General features: G+C 44.0%; 1 protein-coding gene across 1 annotated transcript in view; it reads right to left on the reverse strand.

Moving 5' to 3' along the window:
* Positions 1–14,719: 14,719 nt before the first annotated feature.
* The window catches only part of CLDN10 (claudin 10), a 71,046-nt gene continuing 62,528 nt past the window's right edge, over positions 14,720–23,237 (reverse strand). Inside the window, exon 5 of the mRNA XM_077483036.1 lies at positions 14,720–14,913. Within this exon, the coding sequence (XP_077339162.1) occupies positions 14,787–14,913 (127 nt within the window). The 3' untranslated portion in view covers positions 14,720–14,786. The remainder of the gene's footprint in view (positions 14,914–23,237) is intronic.

Raw genomic sequence — 23,237 nt, forward strand, 5'->3', positions numbered from 1 at the left:
TGATGTATGCACTATTTATACACGTTATGTAATATAGATGCACATATGTTTTTGGGTGGCCCAGACCCATTTAAGTCAAAACATTTCATGTTGTGAATATGGTCATTCATAATTGATGTGTGTAATCAATAACTTAGTAATCTAGCACCCCCCCATCACACTTGTTTCGTATACGTAACATAGTATACCGTAGGAGCAGACCAGGATTGAGGTCCACAAATGATCTACAAGAGTATTTTAAAGTGGAACAGGGTCTGAAAATGAATTTGAGTATCCTCATAAAGCGAGAGGCAACTATGTCTTTCCTGTATGGTAATGCAACCCAGTGCACATTCTGAGTGGGGATAGGAGCAGCCGTATAAGCAAAGATAGACAGATACTTTTGGTAGAGGACTCAATTATTAGAAGGCCTGACAGGGGTCTCTGAAACCAGGGCCATCATTTTTGAATAATCCTGTTTACCTGGTGTGGGAGTTCAACACATTGGGGATTGGGTTGACAGATTTTTGGCAGGGGTTGCGGAGGACTCAGCAGCCATGGTAGGCATTGGTACAAATCGGAAAGCTGGAGCATCCTAAAGATTATTTCAGGGGCTTAGGCACCAGGCTAAAGAAAATGGCCTCCAAGGTCTTAAATAAATTTCAGAAAAACTTTCTGTCATGAGCCACATCAAAGAGGCGGTAGGAGCTTACGGAGCTGAACAAGTGGCTGAGAAATTGGTGTAAGAAGGAGGGTTTCAAGTTCCTGGACATTTCTGTGAGTTACTGGCTCTACTGTAGGGAGAGACCACATCTAAACTCTGCACATACAGTAAATGATAAAAAGACTGGCATTTAAAAAGTACAAAACAGAAGGGTCATCTTCAGCATTTCAGAGTTACAAGAAATGTGACAAAAGATGCAAAAGAGATTATGAAAAACATATCGCCACGGTAAGTTAAAAAAAAAAAAAAAACTAAGAAAAAGAATGCTTCAAATATATTCATAGAAAAAAGTTAAGGACAGAGCACATAAGCCCCATTAACCACCTCAATACAGTGCACTTACACCCCCTTCCTGACCAGCCAAATTTTCAGCTTTCAGCACTCTCAAAGTTTGAATGACAATTACTCAGTCATGCAATACTGTACCCATATGAAACTTGCAACCTTTTTTCCACACAAATAGAGCTTTCTTTTAGTGGTATTTAATCACTAGTGGGTTTTTTTTATTTTTTGTGCTATAAACAAAATAAAGCTTACATTTTGTGAAAAAATGCCTTTTTCTTGGTTTCTGTCATAAATGTTTGCTAATTAGTCATTTTTCTTCATACATTTTGGCCAAAATTTATACTGCTACATATCTTTGGTAAAAATAACCCACATTAGTGTATATTATTTGGTCTTTGTGAAAGTTGCAGAGTCTACAAATTATGGTGCCAATCGCTGAAAATTGATCACATCTGATCAGGCCTTCAGTACATCAGGTGTATCTCATTTTTTGAGACACTAACAAGTCAGGAAAGTACAAATACCCCCCAAATGGCCCCTTTTTACAAAGTAGACATTCCAAGGTATTAAGTAAGTAGCATGGTGAGTTTTTTTAAGTTGTCATTTTTTCCCACAATTCGTTGCAAAATGAAGATTTTTTTTTTTATAATTTTTTACAAAATTGACATGTTATCAGGTTATTTCTCACACACAGCATATGCATACAACAAATTACACCCCAAAATACATTCTGCTACTCTTTCCGAGTACGGCAATACCACATGTGTGAGACTTTTACACAGCCTGGCCACATACAGAGCACCAACATTGATGTAGTATCTTCAGACGTTCTACGAGCAAAAATGACGCATCTCATTTCTCAACCACCTATTACACTTTTGAAGGCCCTGGAGTACCAGGACAATGGAATTTCCCATAAAATGACCCCATTTTGGAAAGCAAACACCCCAACATATAATCTGTGAGGCATAATCAGTCTTTTGAACGGTTCATTTTTTTCCAGAAGTTTTTGGAATATGTGGAAAAAAATTAAAACGCATTTTTTTTTTACACGAAGTTGTCAATTTATAAGATATTTCTAACACATAGCATGTATATAGCAAAAATTAGACCCCAAAACACATTCTGCTACTCCTCCCGAGTATGGCGATACCACATGTGTAGGACTTTTACACAGCCTGGCCCCATAGAGAGGCCGAACATTGAAGTAGTACGTTCAGGCGTTCTAGGAGCATAAATGACTCATCTCATTTCATTCCTACCTATCACACTTTTGAAAGCAAACACCCCAACGTATATTCTATGAGACATGGGCTGCAAATAGGTACTCGGGTACTCTGATGGGCTGGAGATAGGTACTCTGGTACTCTGATGGCCTGGTGACAGGTACTCGGGTACTCTGATGGCCTGGTGACAGGTACTCTGATGGCTTGGTGACTGGTATTTGGGTACTCTGAAGGGCGGTGACAGGTACTCATATGGACTGTGACAGGTACTCGGGTACTAAGATGAACTGGGACAGGTACTCGGGTACTCAGATGGACTGGGACAGGTACTCGGGTACTCAGATGTGCTGTGATAGGTACTCGGGTACTCTGATGGGCTGTGACAGGTACCCGGGTACTCGGATGAACCGTGACAGGTACTCGGGTACTTTAATGGGCTGTGACAGCTACTCGGGTACTCGGATGAACCATGACAGGTACTCGGGTACTTTGATGGGCTGTGACAGGTACTCGGGTACTCTGATGGACCGTGACAGGTACTCGGGTACCCTGATGGACCGTGACAGGTACTCAGGTACTCTGATGGACCGTGACAGGTACTCGGGTACTCTGATGGATCGTGACAGGTACCCGGGTACTCTGATGGGCCGTGACAGGTACTCGGGTACTCTGATGTGCCGTGACAGGTACTCGGGTACTCTGATGGGCTGTGACAGATACTCGGGTACTCTGATGGACTGTGACAGGTACTTGGGTACTCTGATGGACCGTGACAGGTACTCGGGTACTCTGATGGGCTGGGACAGGTACTCAGATGAACTGTGACAGGTACTCGGGTACTCTGATGGGCTGTGACAGATACTCAAATACTCTGATGGACTGTGGCAGGTACTCTGATGGACTGTGATTGACAGGTACTATGAGGGGTGGTGACAGGTCCTCTTTATTGGAGGGGCAATCAGTGTAATGGGGGTACACTGTAGGCGGTACCGAGATGTTACCGCAATCTCCTCCTCACACACGATCGGTTTCCTCCTCACACACATCTCGTTACCGCGGTTTGTTTACATTTTAGTGATCGGCTGTGAAAGGATCACAGCCGATCACGTGGTAAACAGCCATAACCAATGGCTGTTCACCCCCTTCGTGGCGAGTGGTGTCTCTGTGACACGCCGCCACCGAAGAAACAGGGATGCGCGTGCACGATCGTGCGCATTCCCTGTTTAAACGGGAGGCCGTCATATGACGGCCTCCCGCCACAATAGGTGCGCCGCCTGGCCATCATTTGACTGCCGGCGGTCAGAAAGTGGTTAATGATGAACATGGAAAGTTGGTCATAAATGACAGGAAGAATGCAGATGTGTTAAATACATTTTTCTCAGAGAGTTCTTTGCCATGAGGTGCCATGTTGAACTTCCAGTGACCAGTATGAGGGAGTGAGAGCGATAACACCAAATTTAGCACACCTGTGCCCCATTGACACCTGAGACTTTGTAACACTAACAAGTCACATGACACTGGGGAGTGAAAATGGCTAATCGGGCCCAATTTGGACATTTTCACACTGTACACTCACTAAAAAATAATAGTGGCCACACAAAATATTGAAAGTTTGGGCCCAATTAGGGATGTACTCACTTTTGTTGTCAGTGGTTTAGACATTAATGGGTGTACTCTTTTGTGAGATACTGTAGTTCCTGTGAGGATTGCTAAAATACTCATGTCTTCCAGTGACCAGTATGAGAGAGTGAGAGCAATAACACCAAATTTAACACACCTGTTCCCCATTCACACCTGAAGCCTTGTAACACTAACGAGTCACATGACACCAGGGAGGGAAAATGGCTAATTGGGCCCAATTTGAACATTTTCACTTAGGGGGGTACTCACTTTTGTTGCCAGCTGTTTAGACATTAATGGTGTGTTGAGTTATTTTGAGGGGACAGCAAATTTACACTGTTATACAAGCCGTACACTCACTACTTTACATTGTAACAAAGTGTCATTTCAGTTGTCACATGAAAAGATAGAATAAAATATTTGCAAAAATGTGAGAGGTGTACTCACTTTTGTGATATACTATATGTACTGTATATATATGTGTGTGTGTATATATATATATATATATATATATATATATAGTCCAGAAGATGTGCAAGAAATCCCCCACTGAATGATTACACCGCCAGCAGGAGGAAGATTTTGCCGGGCTAAGCTTGTGCGGTTTAAAATTAGCACGGTATGATATTTTAAATTGAATTAAGCAATCCCTAATGGAGACAAGTTGTTTGAATGGCCTTTTCCAGATCTCTTCCCAGTGCTACTAGTCCAGGTCAGGGAAATCCGTCTGAAATATTTTTTTTTGTTTTGTTTTTGTAAATTTATTTTTATTAATATTTTGCACAATAAAAACAACAAAAGGTGAGATATATCAACGCCACAGGGAAGGAAAATGAGAAAAGACAGACAAAACAACTCCCACAACATCCCCCCTCCCCCATTTCCAGGTTAACCACCCCGTGGATAAATCCACTTCCCTGGATGCAGGGCCCCTACAACATGCGGGGCAGTATTGTCAACATCATGTTAAATACACACAATAATATAACAAGTGCATAGTTTACACTGCAACAATAATAATAATAGTAAATAATAATAGTGCATTCAATCAGTTTCAGAGAGCTATCAAGGCAGCAGCCAGAAAACCCAATGATGTCACAGAATTACAGAGTCATATCCCCCTGTATGCAGCACCCCTCAGATAACCTTCTCTGCAGCAGCTTCAACCAGGTATTGATTAAGCTAAAGAAAGATCACTGTCCAACCAAATCTTCCAAACTTTGTCAAATTTCTTTGGACATCCTCTACGTTGCTTCATAGAACGGAATCACTTTATTTACTAGCCCTTTCCAGTACGACAGTGAGGGTGTCATAAGTTTCTTCCAATAGAGGATCAGTGCCTTGCTTGCCTAAAACAGCAAGCTAAGCAAAGTACGTTGGGCTCTACAAAAATGTAAGGGGTGTACTCACTTTTGTGAGATACTGTATAGGTAATATAAGGAAGGATTATAAGGGACATAGGGCTCAATTCAGGAAAGTAGATCACATGCAGTGTTTGAGTCACACATTTTTTATTGCATGCGATACCAAAATGTAGATTCCTTTTATGTGATATTTACCACAAAAAGCAAAAGCGCTTGGTAAATACCACATAAAACAGCAATAAAATAATTCACGAAAGTAAATAAATGCATGGCGTAAATAAGTAGTGGTCCAGGCTTGCGATATTTAGGAAATATGTGAAATTTCAGCTGGTTGTTAAGAAGCTGGCACCCACGGGTGTCCTTAGCAACCAGTGACTCATCTGCTGTCAATGGGGGGTATGGGTTTCCCCTCCAATCCATACCATGTGGTGTTTACCACCTAAAACAGGAGTGAAAGTCAATTCAAGAAAAAAAAATGCATGTGGTAAATAAGTAGCAGTCCCGGCATGCGGTATTTAACCTCCCTGGCGGTATGATTCAGTCTGGAATAAGGTGCTGAAAGCGGTACAATTATTTTGCATGGAAATCTGGCTTTTATTTTGTAGTCCTGTAATTCTTAGGAATAACGCTCTGAAATCTCTTCAAACCAGAGTCTAGCGGACATCCCGGGTATGATAAAGTTTATAATATAATAAAGAATAATAAAAATTATTCAATAATGTAATCAAATCCAAAAAAAAATGAAAAAGGAACACTTTTTGGTTGCTATGGACAATCTCCAAATTCCAAGCAGTAAAAAACAGTATTTATAATATAAAAGTGCATGCAGGGCATTGCACAGACCACTAGGGACAAAGGGGGTGTGTATTTTTTACTACAGCACTGTAATCTGTAAGATTACAGTGCTGTGTGTGTTTTGTGTCTTTTTACTTTTTTGAATTTGCCGCCGTTCTCCGCTCCCGTGCGTCGTAACGTCGCAGGGAACGGAGCTCGGCGGCATTCGGCACTGTGAATCGAGCGCAGGACGGCTCGATCACACAGCGCGGCGGACATCGCTGGATCCAGGGGACAAGGTAAGTAACGTTCCCTGTGTCCACCCCTGCATCGAGCGGTGCAAGCCCGAGTCTGGCTCGGGGTTACCGCTATTGTAATTAAAATTCCAACCCGAGCCAGACTCGGGATTACCGCTAAGGAGGTTAAGGAACCAGCAGCCACGGTATTCTTAACAACCAGTAAACATCATCAGGAACAGCGGCTGCCACTTCCTTAACCTGTTCAATACAGGGCACTTTCACCCCCTTCCTGCCCAAGCCAATTTTCAGCTTTTAGTGCTGTCGCTATTTAACCACTTCAGCCCCGGAAGATTTGGCCATACGGCACTTTGTTGCTTTACCTGACAATTGCGCGGTCATGTGACGCTGTACCCAAATTAAATTGACATCCTTTTTTTCCCACAAACAGAGCGTTCTTTTGGTGGTATTTGATCATCTCTGCGGTTTTAATTTTTTGCGCTATAAACAAAAAAAGAGTGACAATTGTGGAAAAAACACAATATTTTGTACTTTTACTTTTAAATAGCTCCGATTTTTTTTTTAAAAAGCAAATTTTTTCCTCAGTTTAGGCTGATATGTATTCTACATATTTTTGGTAACAAAAAGCGTATATTGATTGGTTTCGCAAAAGTTATAGTGTCTACAAAATAGGGGATAGATTTATTTTTATTATTATTTTTTTTTTCACTAGTAATGGCGGCGATCTGCTTTTTTCTATTGACAATGTGACATTATTACACATCGGACACTTTTGACACGTTTTTGGGTCGATTGGCAATTATGCAGCGATCAGTGCTATAAAAATGCACTGATTACTGTATAAATGCCACTGGCAGGGAAGGGGTTAACAATGGGGGGCGATTAAGGGGTTAACTGTGTTCCCTATGTGTGTGTTCTAACTGTGGGGGATGGGACTGATTATAGGAGAAGAGAGATCGTGGTTCCTAGCTCGTAAGAACTCACAATCTTTCTCTCCTTACAGAACTGGGATGTGTGTGTTTACACACACATGTGGCTGTTCTGCCTTTCATGCCCACGATTGCTCATGGCCGGCAGTCATTGTGACCGCCAGTCATGAGCATCGGCACCCCCGCTGTGCAGCAGGCGCGCACATGCGTGCCTCCGGCAGTGCATGCGCACCTGCTATCCCGCTTAAAGGGACCGACATATACAGGTCCTTCTCAAAAAATTAGCATATTGTGATAAAGTTCATTATTTTCTGTAATGTACTGATAAACATTAGACTTTCATATATTTTAGATTCATTACACACAACTGAAGTAGTTCAAGCCTTTTCTTGTTTTAATATTGATGATTTTGGCATACAGCTCATGAAAACCCCAAATTCCTATCTCAAAAAATTAGCATATCATGAAAAGGTTCTCTAAACAAGCTATTAACCTAATCATCTGAATCAACTAATTAACTCTAAACACCTGCAAAAGATTCCTGAGGCTTTTAAAAACTCCCAGCCTGGTTCATTACTCAAAACCGCAATCATGGGTAAGACTGCCGACCTGACTGCTGTCCAGAAGGCCATCATTGACACCCTCAAGCAAGAGGGTAAGACACAGAAAGAAATTTCTGAACGAATAGGCTGTTCCCAGAGTGCTGTATCAAGGCACCTCAGTGGGAAGTCTGTGGGAAGGAAAAAGTGTGGCAGAAAACGCGTGGCAGAAAACGCTGCACAACGAGAAGAGGTGACCGGACCCTGAAGAAGATTGTGGAGAAGGACCGATTCCAGACCTTGGAGGACCTGCAGAAGCAGTGGACTGAGTCTGGAGTAGAAACATCCAGAGCCACTGTGAACAGGCGTGTGCAGGAAATGGGCTACAGGTGCCGCATTCCCCAGGTCAAGCCACTTTTGAACCAGAAACAGCGGCAGAAGCGCCTGACCTGGGCTACAGAGAAGCAGCACTGGACTGTTGCTCAGTGGTCCAAAGTACTTTTTTCGGATGAAAGCAAATTTTGCATGTCATTCAGAAATCAAGGTGCCAGAGTCTGGAGGAAGACTGGGGAGAGGGAAATGCCAAAATGCCTGAGGTCCAGTGTCAAGTACCCACAGTCAGTGATGGTCTGGGGTGCCATGTCAGCTGCTGGTGTTGGTCCTCTGTGTTTTATCAAGGGCAGGGTCAATGCAGCTAGCTATCAGGAGATTTTGAACCACTTCATGCTTCCATCTGCTGAAAAGCTTTATGGAGATGAAGATTTAATTTTTCAGCACGACCTGGCACCTGCTCACAGTGCCAAAACCACTGGTAAATGGTTTACTGACCATGGTATTACTGTGCTCAATTGGCCTGCCAACTCTCCTGACCTGAACCCCATAGAGAATCTGTGGGATATTGGGAAGAGAAAGTTGAGAGACGCAAGACCCAACACTCTGGATGAGCTTAAGGCCGCTATCGAAGCATCCTGGGCCTCCATAACACCTCAGCAGTGCCACAGGCTGGTTGCCTCCATGCCACGCCGCATTGAAGCAGTCATTTCTGCAAAAGGATTCCCGACCAAGTATTGAGTGCATAACTGAACATAATTATTTGAAGGTTGACTTTTTTTGTATTAAAAACACTTTTCTTTTATTGGTCGGATGAAATATGCTAATTTTTTGAGATAGGATTTTTGGGTTTTCAGGAGCTGTATGCCAAAATCATCAATATTAAAACAAGAAAAGGCTTGAACTACTTCAGTTGTGTGTAATGAATCTAAAATATATGAAAGTCTAATGTTTATCAGTACATTACAGAAAATAATGAACTTTATCACAATATGCTAATTTTTTGAGAAGGACCTGTAGCTACAACGGTTCGCGGGATCATGCTGACCTGCCGCAGTATAATGACGGCGGCTGGTAGCCAAGTGGTTAAATGACAATAGCGCAGTCATGCTAGACTGTACCCAAACAAAATTTTTATAATTTTGTTCCCACAAATAGAGCTTTATTTTGGTGGTATTTGACTGTCTCTGGGGTTTTTATATTTTGCTAAACAAATTAAAAAAAAATGAAAAATTTTTTTTTTCTTTGTTTCTGTTATAAAATTGTGTAAATAAGTAAGTTTTCTCCTTCACTGATGGGTACTGATGAGGCTGCACTGATGGGCAGTGATAAGGCGGCACTGATTGGCACTGAGAAGGTGGCACTGATGATGGGCACTAATATGCAGCACTGATGGGCACTGATAGGCATTGATAGGCAGCACTGATGGGCACTCATAGGAGGCACTGATGGGTACTGATACACGACACTGATGGGCACTGAAAGGCTGCACTGATGGGAACTTATGAGTGGCACAGATGGGCACTGATAGGGGACACTGATGGACACTGATAGCTGGCACTGATGAACACTGATGGGTGGCACTGATGGACACTGATAGATGGCACTGATGGGCATCACTGATAAGGAGGCACTGGCAGGCATTACTGATGGGCACTGATTCGCATAATTTGTGGGCACAGATTGGCACAATTTGTGGGCACAGATTAGCATCCCTGGTGGCCATGGCTGGCACCTGGTGGTCCTATTTGGGCACCCTTGGGGGGGGGCTGCGCTGATAACCAATCAGTGCAGACCCCTCCCCCTGTCAGGAGAGCAGCTGATCGGCTCTCATCTAGTCGCGTCTGTCAGACGCGATAGGGCAAAAGCCGATACACGGCTCTTCCTGTTTACACCATGATCAGCTGTGATTGAACATCAGTGCACATCAGTGAAGGAGAGAAATTACTTATTTACAACATAGGCATTTTACCGTAATCGGTGATGCAGTGTGGGGTTACACCGCACCACAGATTGCTGCGCTGCACCACAAAATCACCATGTCCCTATGTTGATGGGGACAAGGGCCTCTTCTCCACAGCCCTGGTTGTGGGGGTCTGCAGGAGGGGCCTATCAGAATACGGAAGCCCCCTTTAAGAAGGGGGCCCCCAGATCCCGCCCCCCCCATGTGAATGAGTACCCATTCACCAAAAGAAAAAGGGTAGTGTAAAAACACAGTGGGCAGTTTTTACAAATCCTTTATTTAAAAAACAAAAATTCCCCCAGTGTAGATCTATTGTCAATCACGACCGCCAACCCAAAAAAAGAAACGCTCCACTCCCGATGAAGGCTTTGTCTGCCCACTCTTGACAGTTCTTAAATAAGCAGTCACCGTACACTATCCATCCCTAGTCACACAGAAGGTGGGCTGCTGTGGTGGCATTTTGTATGCACAAGGCACCTGCAGACTTTTGCTTAAAGGAACTGTCATAATATTATTCTGTAAATACACTTTGAAGACACTCCTTGGAGCACTTTGAATAGACTTTATTATGCACCTTAATGTTTGTTTTTTGGATTTGCTTTGTTTGAATATTGCACTTTATTTTTTGAAGCACTATTTGTATGTGATTTACAGTCGCTATTTCATTAATTTTGCAGTGGATGTATATGTATTTGCTTTTGTTATTTGCATCATATATTTGTGTTTATAGGCTAGGCACAGCTTGTTTTTTTTTATATATATAAACCAATCTTTATTGTATGGTGTATGGGATCATAGACCAAGTTCAGGTACTTTGGACTTCAAAAAATGGAACCGGACCACCTCTGAATCAATAGGCCCCGATATCCATTTAGGCCTGTCCCTGCAGTTGCGTTGCCTCAGCTAGCCAGCCCTGAGACTTGTAAATCCATGGTTCCACAACCCAGGCCAGGAGGGCCATGAGGGCTGGTCAGGAGGACCAGAACCAAGCAGACAGAAAATATTCTCCTTAACAAAAAGAAGACGACGATGAAGCCCACCGAGGACGTGATGTCAGTGCCTTAAATACCACCTCCCAGAATACACAGCGGGAGAACACTCCCACTGGGCCGGTTCCGAAAGAAACATGGCATTCAATACACCCAGCTAGACTGCGTTCTCAACCTTGCCATCGGTGACAGCGACACCTGTGGCCAAGGAGAACCCAATGCAACCCAGCCAGACTGGTACTGAAACCGTAAATTTTGTAAAATTAGCCTCAAAACCCAACTGTGGTTTCAGTAGGTTTAACTTTGAAAAACATATAGCACATGCTCGTCAGGAGCCAGCGCTACATGAACTATTACTCTCCTTCCTAAGTCACACATACAGTAAATCAAAATGCCTCTTTAGGGAAAAAAAAAAGTAAATCACTCATATGACAGAGTTAATTTTAGAAAGGAAATCCTTGATGATAAACCGTGAACATTGTCTACTTCAATAACTAGTCTCAAAAGAGAACAAGAATCTTTATTTTTTTTCTCCTCCTGTCATATATTTTCCTTATGTGGCGACATCTGTTTAATCTTGGAATTTCCTGGATTTTAATTTGGAGTTTCCTGGACTGATTTTTTGAACAAAACCAGAATTACTTTTGATGTTATCTTCAGCTGAGGAACTAGTGTTGTAATAATTTATATTGTTACATTGGTATTGATATGCAAGCAACTAATGTGTTCAATGGACCGAACGCCAGGTCAGCATTTAGACACCATGTCCTAGGCACACCTGAATAGTAATGCTTTTTTGAATTTGCTTTGCTCTTTAAGTGATTATATTAGTATAAATAAGGCCCCTTCCACACGAGGTGGATCAGCTCAGCTACGTTGATCTCCACTGGGCCGGCGGAAAACAGGTCCGTCTCTGCTCACTGAGATTGGACGAAAACAGACAGCATGTCTGTTTTCATCAGATCCTCCAGATGGATGGCTGAACGTATCGCCTTACGTCTGTTTTAAGTGGATCGGATGGCAGGTGGGTGTCAGTGGACACATCTCCGCTGACATCCGCCTACCCATAGGAGTCAATGGGTGGCCCGCTCCGATCTGCCTGAAAAACAGACAGGGAGATCCAAGCGGGCTTTACTGCTTGAATGTGCTATTGGAAGCAGCATACAATCTTTTTTTATATGTCAAAGGACTTTTCAATTGCACAGACTGAAATATAGAAGAGATAATCTCATGCTTCCTGAGCTATAGAGAGCATACACTGCACCCCTTACTTATACAGTTCTCTTGCTGAATTTAGCCACATATCTCTAGATAAAGCCAAAAGAGGGAAGTTAATACAATAGCGAATTTGGAGATTTGGTGCCTCCCTGTGCCCTGATGATAAATAAAGCCTTGCCTAATAGTCCACTTCTGCTTCTGTATTTTTCCTGTTTTTATTTGTGTTGCGAATTCCAGCTGAAAAAGAGCCATTGGCTGCAAGTGTTCATGGAATGCTGGTTTTCCAGCATGATTGTTCATTGACTGGCTTCTGTTGAACAGACAGCAGTACAAGCAGACTGAAATTCAACCAGTTCCTGCTGAACTGGCAGATTTTCAGTCCGTGTATACCCAGGTTTACCCTACCCTCTCCCCAGACTGACAATGTTGTTGTCCAAAGGTGTCTGCTTTACTACTTTATCCAACATGGAGAAACCCTACACGGGTGTACTAAAACGCATGTTTACCTGCAAGGGGAAGCTCAGATGTTCCATGCATCCCCATGCAGGCAGTCCCATAAACGTCAATTGGGATGCAACAGCAGCACAGCCGCTGCTCCCAATTTGACATCTGTGTCGGTGCAGGTGCATGTACCCGTACGCATACTGTGTGAGGTCTGGGACACATACACCCACACGGATATCAAATTTGAAGCAGTGGCTGTGCCTGTGCAGCCACTGCATCCCAATTGACATAATAAAGACTTTCTGTGCATCCCCATGTGAGTATACGTGACCCTCCATAGGCATATACTTTAGTACACCCTATGTGAACAAGGCCTAAGACAGGAAGTGTGTTACTGGCAGGATCACCGGGTGAAATAATGAGAAAAAGCCAAAAATAAATAAAAAATCAAATGCAGCCACCATAGCTAAGGATTAGTATGCCACAATATGTAATTTTGTTTTTGGGTTAAATACCGCTTTACTTACAAGTCATTTTGATTAGGCGCTACTGTATAAAACACATCAAGGTGCCCCAACACTACAGCTGATATATGTTATTACTGCTAAAATCATTCTCCGGTGATTGTAGAATTATCCATTATTGTGCTGGGCTTTTATTTCATGCAAATTTTGCATTTCCAGCTGGGTAAAGTTGTTGGCTTGCAGTGCACCATACTGTGGGTGCCAGGCAGATTATCTAGTGGCAACAGTGTATGCCATTTTATGCATTAGTATGCTGAGACATCACCATTTCTTAAAAGAAAAGCACAACAGCATTTTCAAATGAAAATTGTTCTTCCCCTGTCATGAGTTTGACTATGATAATCAACTTTAAAGACAACTTTCCACTGATTCTCTTTTTAGCAAATTGAGTGCTGCTAGATCTGAACGTGTGATATTTTGTTTTTTAACCTTGATTGTGGTTAATATGCAGTTTCTTGGGCCACTATGGAACATTAGGTAAAAGCTTGAAGTACAACTGAGTACGGGAAAAACAGATTATTAGTACATTTGGGTATAAAGGGGTATTTTTTTTTCACTATAGACTTTATATAAAGAACAATTCTCTTAAATCTGATCACCATCTTGATCTGTTCTTTTGGCACTGCTTCTAATTCAGATATTTTTGGGAATCTGATCACCTTTCCACATACTCTTGTAACGAAGAAAGGCAGTCCCCATTCAAGTCAATAGTAGACTGATGAACTTTTCTGTTAGAGGAATATATAAAAACAAAGCGTACATTGTGAGCTTTGTTGCTACTCCACCTGATAACCCACTGGCCTATAACGTATTTATTTCAATACAATCGTATTCTCATACATTAATTTTTCATATACAGTATCTCACAAAAGTGAGTACACCCCTCACATTTTTGTAAATATTTTATTCTATCTTTTCATGTGACAACATTGAAGAAATTACACCTTGCTACAAAGTAGTGAGTGTACAGCTTGTATAACAGTGTAAATTTGCCCTCAAAATAACTCAACACACAGCCATTAATGTCTAAATCGCTGGCAGCAAAAGTGAGTACACCCCTAAGTGAAAATGTCCAAATTTGGCCCAATTAGCCATTTTCCCTCTCTGGTGTCATGTGACTCATTAGTGTTACAAGGCCTCAGGTGTGAATGGGGAACAGGTGTATTAAAGTTGGTGTTATTGCTCTCACTCTCTCGTACTGGTCACTGGAAGGTCAATATGGAATCTCATGGCAAAGAACTCTCTGAGGATCTGAAAAAAAGAATTGTTGCTCTACATAAAGATGACCTAGGCTGTAAAAAGATTTCCAAGACCCTGAAACTGAGCAGTAGCACAGTGACCAAGAGCATACAACGGTTTAACAGGACAGGTTCCACACAGAACAGGCCTTGCCATGGTCAACTAAGGAAGTTGAATGCTCATGCTCAGCAAAGAAATACTTGTGCTGGTACTGACATAAGAGTAAAATGCATCACTCTCCATACATTTTAATGAAAAGAAGTGATGCCAACAACTTTAAATCTACCTGTATTAATAAACCCAGATGCGCATTCGTTTTATTAATACCATTGTTTTATAGAAGTTTGTACTGCTGGAATGCTGAAAGTAGCTGCTTTTACATTTAAACATAAGAATTTTTGTTATATGTTTGTGACAGTTCATCACGATGCATGAGTTTTGAAGGTGCTTTCATTTTTGTCATTGAGTGAATGGAATTGGGTGAAGCTGTGGCATATCGATAACCTGACCTAGAAGAAAAAAATATTAAAGTTTGTCATTCTTTTGTTTTCAAACAGAACAGGTTTATTATTTGCAAGAGACTAATGCCGCGTACACACGAGCGGACTGTATGGCGTACTTAGTTCGTCATACAATCCGACGGACAGTCCGTCGTACTTTCCACTGAATGGACTTGACCACACACGGATACCCAAACGGTCCGTCGAAAGCTTGCGCGATGACGTGTACAGCACGTACGACGGGACTAGAAATAGGAAGTCCAATACACAGCAATGCACCCTTCCGCCGTGTAAATCCTTTCTGGGCATGCGCCATTCTTAGTCCGTCGAACTAGCATACTGACGAGCGGATTGTCCGCTGAAACCAAAGTACGACGGACAGAATTTTGAAAAATCCAAAATTCTTAGTACGCCGGACTGCACGCTGAAAAAGTCAGCTGAAGCCCACACACGAGCGGACTGTCCGCTGAAATGTGTTTCGACGGACTAAGTACGCCATACAGTCCGCTCGTGTGTACGCGGCATAACTGTTATATATTTTAAATGAGATATGTTGTTTCTAGGTCAAAGTAGAAAGAAAAACTGATTTAAAAGAATATATATATATATATATATATATATATATATATATATATATATATATACACACACACACACACACGTGTACAGTACTTGTTAAAGATATCACATCTGTTTTAGTATTTGTTGCCACAAATACATTTCCTTGTTCAAAATTTTTAATAAATCGAATAAGTGAAGCCATGTACAAGCCACGCTGTATGTAAGAGAAAGTAGAAAAGAAAAGGAGGAAGTTGGGAAATCCACCAGACATAGCAACAGACAACTACCTGGTATTGGTATATACCTGGGCACACTTGTGATATCAGTCAAGGCTCAAGTAGTGACTAGTCAAAATTCTGAGGCAAGAAATAATCAACCTAGGGCTGCCAAATTTTAAGATGCTTAGGATTATGATCAAGCATCATAGCTTCTATTTTATTATGGATTATGAATTGTGATATTCTATGCTTTGTCTCAACAAGGCATAGATTCTGTGATTTCCAGGCCTTAGGGATAGTTTGTTTTGACACAGTGCTAACATGTAAGAAAAGTTTGAATTTTGCAGAGGTCAAATAAGGTGGGAGTTTATTTAATAAGCATGTGGCAAGATCAAGTGTTCAAGGTATACCTGTCAGTTTAGATACCATCTGGAGTTCCTTAGCCAGTATACAGCAATGTAAGGCAGGTCCACTAGATGTGTAAGTGGGTTCCCAAGTGTACACAGCCCCGGAAAGACTGTGAGGGGTAAGACATGAGTATTTTAGCAATCCTCACAGGAACTACAGTATTTCACAAAAGTCAGTACACCCATTAATGTCTAAACCACTGACAACAAAAGTGAGTACATCCCTAATTGGGCCCAAAGTGTCAATATTTTGTGTAGCCACCATTATTTTTTAGCGAGTGTACAGCTTGTATAACAGTGTAAATTTGCTGTTCCCTCTAAACTGCTGGCAACAAAAGTGAGTACACCCCTAAGTGAAAATGTTTAAATTGGCCCCAAAGTGTCAATATTTTGTGTGGCCACCATTATTTTCCAGCACTGTCTTAACCCTCTTTTCCATGGAGTTCACCAGAGCTTTACAGGTTGCCACTGGAGTCCTCTTCCAATCCTCCATGAAGACATCATGAAGCTGGTGGATGTTAGAGACCTTGCACTCCTCCACCTTCAATTTGAGGATGCCCCACAGATGCTCAATAGGGTTTAGGTCTGGAGACATGCTTGGCCAGTCCATCACCTTTACCCTCAGCTTCTTTAGCAAGGCAGTGGTAGTCTTGGAGGTGTGTTTGGGGTCCTTATCATGTTGGAATACTGCCCTGCGGTCAAGTCTCCAAAAGGAGGGGATCATGCTCTGCTTCAGTATGTCACAGTACATGTTGACATTCATGGTTCCCTCACTGAACTGTAGCTCCCCAGTGCCAGCAGCACTCATGCAGCCCCAGACCATGACACTCCAACCACCATGCCTGACTGTAGGCAAGACACACTTGTCTTTGTACTCCTCACCTGGTTGCCAGCACACACACTTGACACCATCTGAACCAAATATGTTTACCTTGGTCTCATCAGACCACAGAACATGGTTCCAGTAATCCATGTCCTTAGTCTGCTTGTCTTCAGCAAATTGTTTGCGGGCTTTCTTGCGCATCATCTTTAGAAGAGGCTCCCTTCTGGGACAACAGCCATGCAGACCAATTTGATGCAGTGTGTGGCATATGGTCTGAGAACTGACAGGCTGACCCCCCACCCCTTCAACCTCTGCAGCATTGCTGGAAGCACTCATACGTCTATTTCCCAAAGACAACTTCTGGATATGACACTGAGCATGTGCACTCAGCTTCTTCAGTCGACCATAGCGAGGCCTGTTCTGAGTGGAACATGTCCTTTTAAACCACTGTATGGTCTTGGCCACTGTGCTGCAGCTCAGTTTCAGGGTCTTGGCAATCTTTTTATAGCCTACGCAAACTTTATGCCACGAGGTGCCATGTTGAACTTCCAGTGACCAGTATGAGAGAGTGAGAGCAATGACACCACATTTAACACACCTGCTTCCCATTCACACCTGAGGCCTTGTAACACTAACGAGTCACATGACACCGGTGAGGGAAAATAGCCAATTGGACCCAATTTGGATATTTTCACTTAGGGGTGTACTCATTTTTGTTGCCAGCGGTTTAGACATTAATGGCTGTGTTCAGTTATTTTGAGGGGACAGCAAATTTAAATTGTTATACAAGCTGTACACCCACTACTTTACATTGTAGCAAAATGTAATTTCTTCAGTGTTGTCACATGAAAAGAGAGAATAAAATATTTACATAAATGTGAGGGGTGTACTCACTTTTGTGAGATACTGTAGGTAGCATGCTATGAACTTGTTTTTTTTCCAAGGCCACAAAAATGCACAGCACCTGAATACAGACAACAACTTATACCATTACTTTTCCATTGACATTTTCAAGTAAAAATTACACTTTAACATGCATGGTTATATCAAAAGTAGCGTCAGAAGTACCATCCCCATAACATCCCCATATCCCAATAATTCACATTGGTTTGGGGGATTGCATCAGCCACCTGTAATTGTCCAGCCACTGCACCGCTGACTCAGGAGATACACGAAAATGTATAGTACTGTGCGCCACTACCCGCAATCTAGCCTTAAACAAAATAGAGTAGATAAGCTCCATCTGGCACAGCCGCCGCTTCACTTCCAGGAATCACACCCTTTGGCGCTGCACTGCTGCTGAAAAATATGGAAAAAAACATCTTTGAGCCATCCATCCGTATATCTAGGAGTTGTCTGGCTCTCTGTTGGATAATGTCTCTGTCTTTATAATTTAGCATCCTTAGAATAAAGGTTCTTGGGCCATCGCAGAAGGTATACGTCTGTCCTGGAACTCTGTGTGCCCATTCCACTGCAAAAAGAGAAGTAAAGTGCTCTGCTCCCAGAGTGGATTTGAGCCAATGGGTACAGTTCCTTCCACTTACGCTAGAAGTCCCACTATTCTAACGCTATTCTGGCAAATCCGGTTTTCCATGTCCTCTAAGCTAAAGTCATGTATGGCCAGTTTTTGTGTGACATTTTTATTCGATTTCAAGACAGGATGTAAAGAATCTTCAAGTGTACTTATTCTTTCCTCCGCTACTGACACTCTTTAAAAGCATGCATATCTTGTCTAATCAATAATATATCGTCCCTCATAACTTCAAAACTGTGAGATGAATTGTTCACAAAGCAATTGGTTGCTGGACTCTGGCTATGCTTGACTACACTTTTTCTATTTACCTTTTTATTTTTATTAATAAACAAGTGTGATTTAATTGTACTTCTGTCTCAGCCTGATTCATGGTTTCTGACAGTAGGCGAAGGCCATGGATTCAGAAGATACAGTCAATCCACTTGTTGGTAATATTTTTTCCTGATTGGATGAGCAAGATCACCGCATGGATCAGTTTGCCATGGCATTACAAACACTCCTGAATCGCACGGCTCACCTGGAATCCCCCACGGTGGCTGCATCGGTACAACCTGAGTCGCAGGCCATCCCTGCTGCTGCGCCAGTCTCTGTGCAGGAACCCGCCTCGAGTATTACCTCTATAAGAGGTATGTCTGGTTCTGCTCCACTTCCCCAACAATTTGGGGGCGATCCAGTTCAATGCAGAGGGTTTCTCAATCAGGTTGAGATATACTTCGTGTTGCTGCCCCAGGCTTTTCCCACGGACAGAAGCAAAGTAGGTTTCATGATATATTTGCTTTCTGAGAGAGCCTTGGCCTGGGCTAACCCTCTATGGGAGACGCAAAAACCTGTTGTCTTGAGTTACCCTCAGTTTGTGGCCTCCTTTAAAAGGGTTTTTGACATTCCCGCACGCTCCGCTTCTGCTGCCAAGTGCCTCATGTCCATCAAACAGAGTACGAGAACTGTTGCCGACTACGCCATTGAATTCCGTACTCTGGCAGCAGAAGTTGTTTGGAACAATGAGGCCCTCGTGGCTGCTTTTTCTCATGGTCTCTCGGATTCCATCAAGGATGAGCTAGCAGCCCGAAATATACCCACTGAGATGGAGAGCTTGGTATCGTTTGCCATCCTCATTGACTCCAGACTCAGAGAAAGACTTTCTCTTAAGGAGCACTTGCAGAAGCCTCCTGTACGTTTGCCTCCAAGCTTTGTAGTCCCACCCATGCCTCCCTCACCTCCCATGCCTCCTGGTACCGAGTTGGTCAGTGAAGATGAACCCATGCACCTGGGCTTCACACGTCTCTCTGCGGATGAGAGAGCCTTTAGGAGGAGGGAGAGATTGTGCCTTTACTGTGGCAAGGCAGGTCACTTTTTGAAGTCTTGTCCTACCCGTCCAGGGAACGCCCGAACCTTGAGGTCCTGTCATGGACAGACCTTAGATGGCATTGTTGTGTCCCCAGTTATCCAGAAGGATAAGGCCCTGGTTTTGGTCACCCTTTCTTGGGTGAGTCGTCCATCGAGATACAGGCTCTAATCGACTCTGGGGCTGCAGGCCTGTTCATTGGTGCTGCATTTGTTTCGCAGCACTCGATTCCGCTGCAGCTGCGTGACACTCCACTTGCCATTGAGGTTCTTGATGGGAGACCTTTACAGCCTGCCCATGTGACTCATGAGATGGTTCCGTTGTGCATGACCGTAGGGGCTCTTCACCATGAGATAATCCAATTTCAAGTTATTTCCTAACCCAGGTTTCTGCTGGTTATTGGTTATCCTTGGTTACAGAGGCACAATCCCTCTTTTGATTGGCTCCGTGCTGAGGTTCTCTCCTGGTCACCACAATGCAGTGAGACGTGCTTCCTGAAGGTATCCAAGGTCCTATGCACCTCTTCACTCCCCTCCCTGCTGGAGGAGTACCGTGATTTTAGCGATGTCTTTGATAAAGGACAAGCCGGTAGTTTGCCTCCACACCAGTCTTATGATTGCGCAATTGACCTTCAACCTGGTGCCATACCCCCTCTTGGTTTACCCTTTGTCGGTCTTGGAGGATAAGGCCATGGAGGAGTATGTTGCTGGCGCACTTTCTCGAGGTTTCATCCGCAAATCCTCGTCTCCTGCTGGTGCTGGTTTCTGCTTTGTTAAAGAGAAGAGCGGTGAACTGAGACCTTGTATAGATTATAGGGGTCTCAATTGTGTCACGATTAAGAATGCCTACCCGATTCCATTGACTACAGAGTTATTTGACCACCTCAAGGGAGCAACGGTTTTCATGAAGCTTGACTTGAGAGGGGCATACAATCTTGTGCGCATTAAGGAGGGCGACGAGTGGAAAACTGCGTTTAATACCAGGCCATTATGAATACCTGGTAATGCCTTTTGGCCTTCGTAACACCCCGGCAGTTTTGTAGGAATTTATTAACGATGTCCTCCGAGATTTGTTGCAGTTGTGTGTGGTGGTTTATCTCGATGATATCCTCATAGTCCCTGGAGAGCCACCAAACAGATGCCTGTTGTGTGCTTCAGAAACTAAGAGAGAACAATCTCTATTGTAAACTGGTGAAGTGCGAGTTCCATCATGAACAGGTTACATTCCTGGGCTATGTCATTTCCACTGCTGGTTTTTCAATGGACCCAGAGAAACTTTCGGCAGTCCTACAGTGGCCTCGACCCGTGGGTTTACATCCTCTGCAGCATTTCCAGGGCTTTGCCAACTACTATCAGAGGTTTATTCGTAACTTCTCATCTCTGGTCAAGTCCCTGACTGATATGACCAGAGAGGACGGTAACCCACAGAGTTGGTCTCCGGAGTCCATTAAGGCCTTTGAGATTCTCAAGGCTGCCTTTGTTTCTGCTTTTGTGTTGGCACATCCTGATCCTACGTTGCCTTTTATCCTAGAAGTTGATGCTTCTGAGACTGGAGTTGGCACCCTTCTGTCTCAATGTCCTAACTCTGAGAGCGCTATGCATCCGTGTGGCTCCTTTTCCAAGAAATTGTCACCTGCCGAGTGCAATTATGAGATTGGTGACAGAAAGCTGTTGGCGATCATTTTAGCCCTGAAAGAATGGAGACATCTCCTTGAAGGTACCACTGTGCCTGTTCTTATTCTGACCAGAATCTTACATTCTTGTCTGAGGCTAAAGCCGCGTACACACGGGCGGACTGTCTGGCCTACTTAGTCCGCCGAAACACATTTCAGCGGACAGTCCGCTCGTGTGTGGGCTTCAGCGGACTTTTTCAGCGTGCAGTCTGGCGGACTAAGTATTTCGGAATTTCCGTAATACTGTCCGTCGGACTCACATTTCGGCGGACAATCCGCCCGTGTGTGTGCCAGTCCGCCGTACTTTTGAAATGAGCGGACTTTTCCCGCCCGGAGAAAAGTCCGCTCATTTCGAGCGGGTATCCAGGTAGGCGGGGCCCGCGAAGGAGACGTCGCTGGCCCCGCCACCTGGTATGGATGTCATAGTCCCCATGTGACATCAACCCATGTGACCAACCCATGTGACATAAAGCCATGTGACACCGCCCCTTGTCCCTATATAAGTGGCCGCGCAGTGCGTCCCTGGCATTCCGGCCGGAGAGATCGTCAAGGCAACATCTCCTGGAGAAGAAGAACGGAAGGCGGCGGCGGAACCGAAGAGGGGGACAAGACCCCCGAAGTCGGGAGAAGAGGCCGGCGGCAGGGAAGAAAGCCGGACTCCTCCGCTAGCAAAAGAGCTACAAGAAGATAGCGGAGGAGTCCGGCGAGAAGACCCCCGAAGACGGAAGACCCCCGGAGCTGTGCAATAAAGTATTTTATCTCGTGTGTTGTGTTTTTTTTGGTACTTTTATTTTACAGGTGAATGGGTAGGGGTACATTGTACCCCATACTCATTCACATAGGGTGGGGGGCCGGTATCCGGGGGCCCCCTTATTAAAGGGGGCTCCCGGATTCCGATAAGCCCCCCGCCCGCAGACCCCGACAACCAACGGCCAGGGTTGTCGGGAAGAGGCCCTTGTCCTCATCAACATGGGGACAAGGTGCTTTGGGGTGGGGGGCTCGCTCGCCCCCCTTTCCTGGCTGGCCGGGTAGCGTGTTCGGACAAGGGTCTGTTGTGGACTTGGGGGGGGACCCCCACGCCGTTTTTTTTCGGCGTTGGGGTCCCCCTTTAAGTCCATACCAGGCGGCGGGGCCAGCGACGTCTCCTTCGCGGGTCCCGCCTACCTGGAGACGCGCTCGAAATGAGCGGACTTTCCTCCGCGTGTGTGGGCGAGTCCGTTCATTTCAAAAGTAGGGCGGATAGTATGGCGGACTTAGTACGCCGTATTAGTCCGCTCAAAAATTGGTGTGTGTGGTGAAGTCCGTTCATTCGAAAGTATGACGGACTGTCCGTCGGATTGTCTGACGGACTAAGTTGGCCAGACAGTCCGCCCCGTGTGTACGCGGCTTAAGCGTCTCTCTCCCAGAAGGGCACAATGGGCTCTTTTCTTGTCAAGCTTTAATAACATTGTCTCATTCTTACCCGGTACTAAGAATGTAAGGGCTGATGCCTTGTCACAACAATTTTCCTCCACTTCCAAGTCAGAGTCGGTTCCAATTCCTATGATTCCTCCTGATCGTATCTTGGCTATGGTTCGCACCAGTCTTACTTCTCCTTTGGGTAACAAAATTCTTGCTGCTCAGGTCCATGCTCCTCCTGCTGTGCTCCAGACTTACCATTCTACCAAGGCAACTCATTTGGGCCATTTCCAAACAATTCTGGTGGCCTAGTCTACGGGCTGATGTTACTGCCTTCGTAGCTGCCTGTCCCATGTGTGCTCAGAGTAAGACTCCCCG

The sequence above is a fragment of the Lithobates pipiens genome, unplaced genomic scaffold (assembly GCF_037356315.1).
Source record: "Lithobates pipiens isolate NorthernLeopardFrog02 unplaced genomic scaffold, aLitPip1_a1.2 Scaffold_16, whole genome shotgun sequence".
Lineage (NCBI taxonomy): Eukaryota > Metazoa > Chordata > Amphibia > Anura > Ranidae > Lithobates > Lithobates pipiens.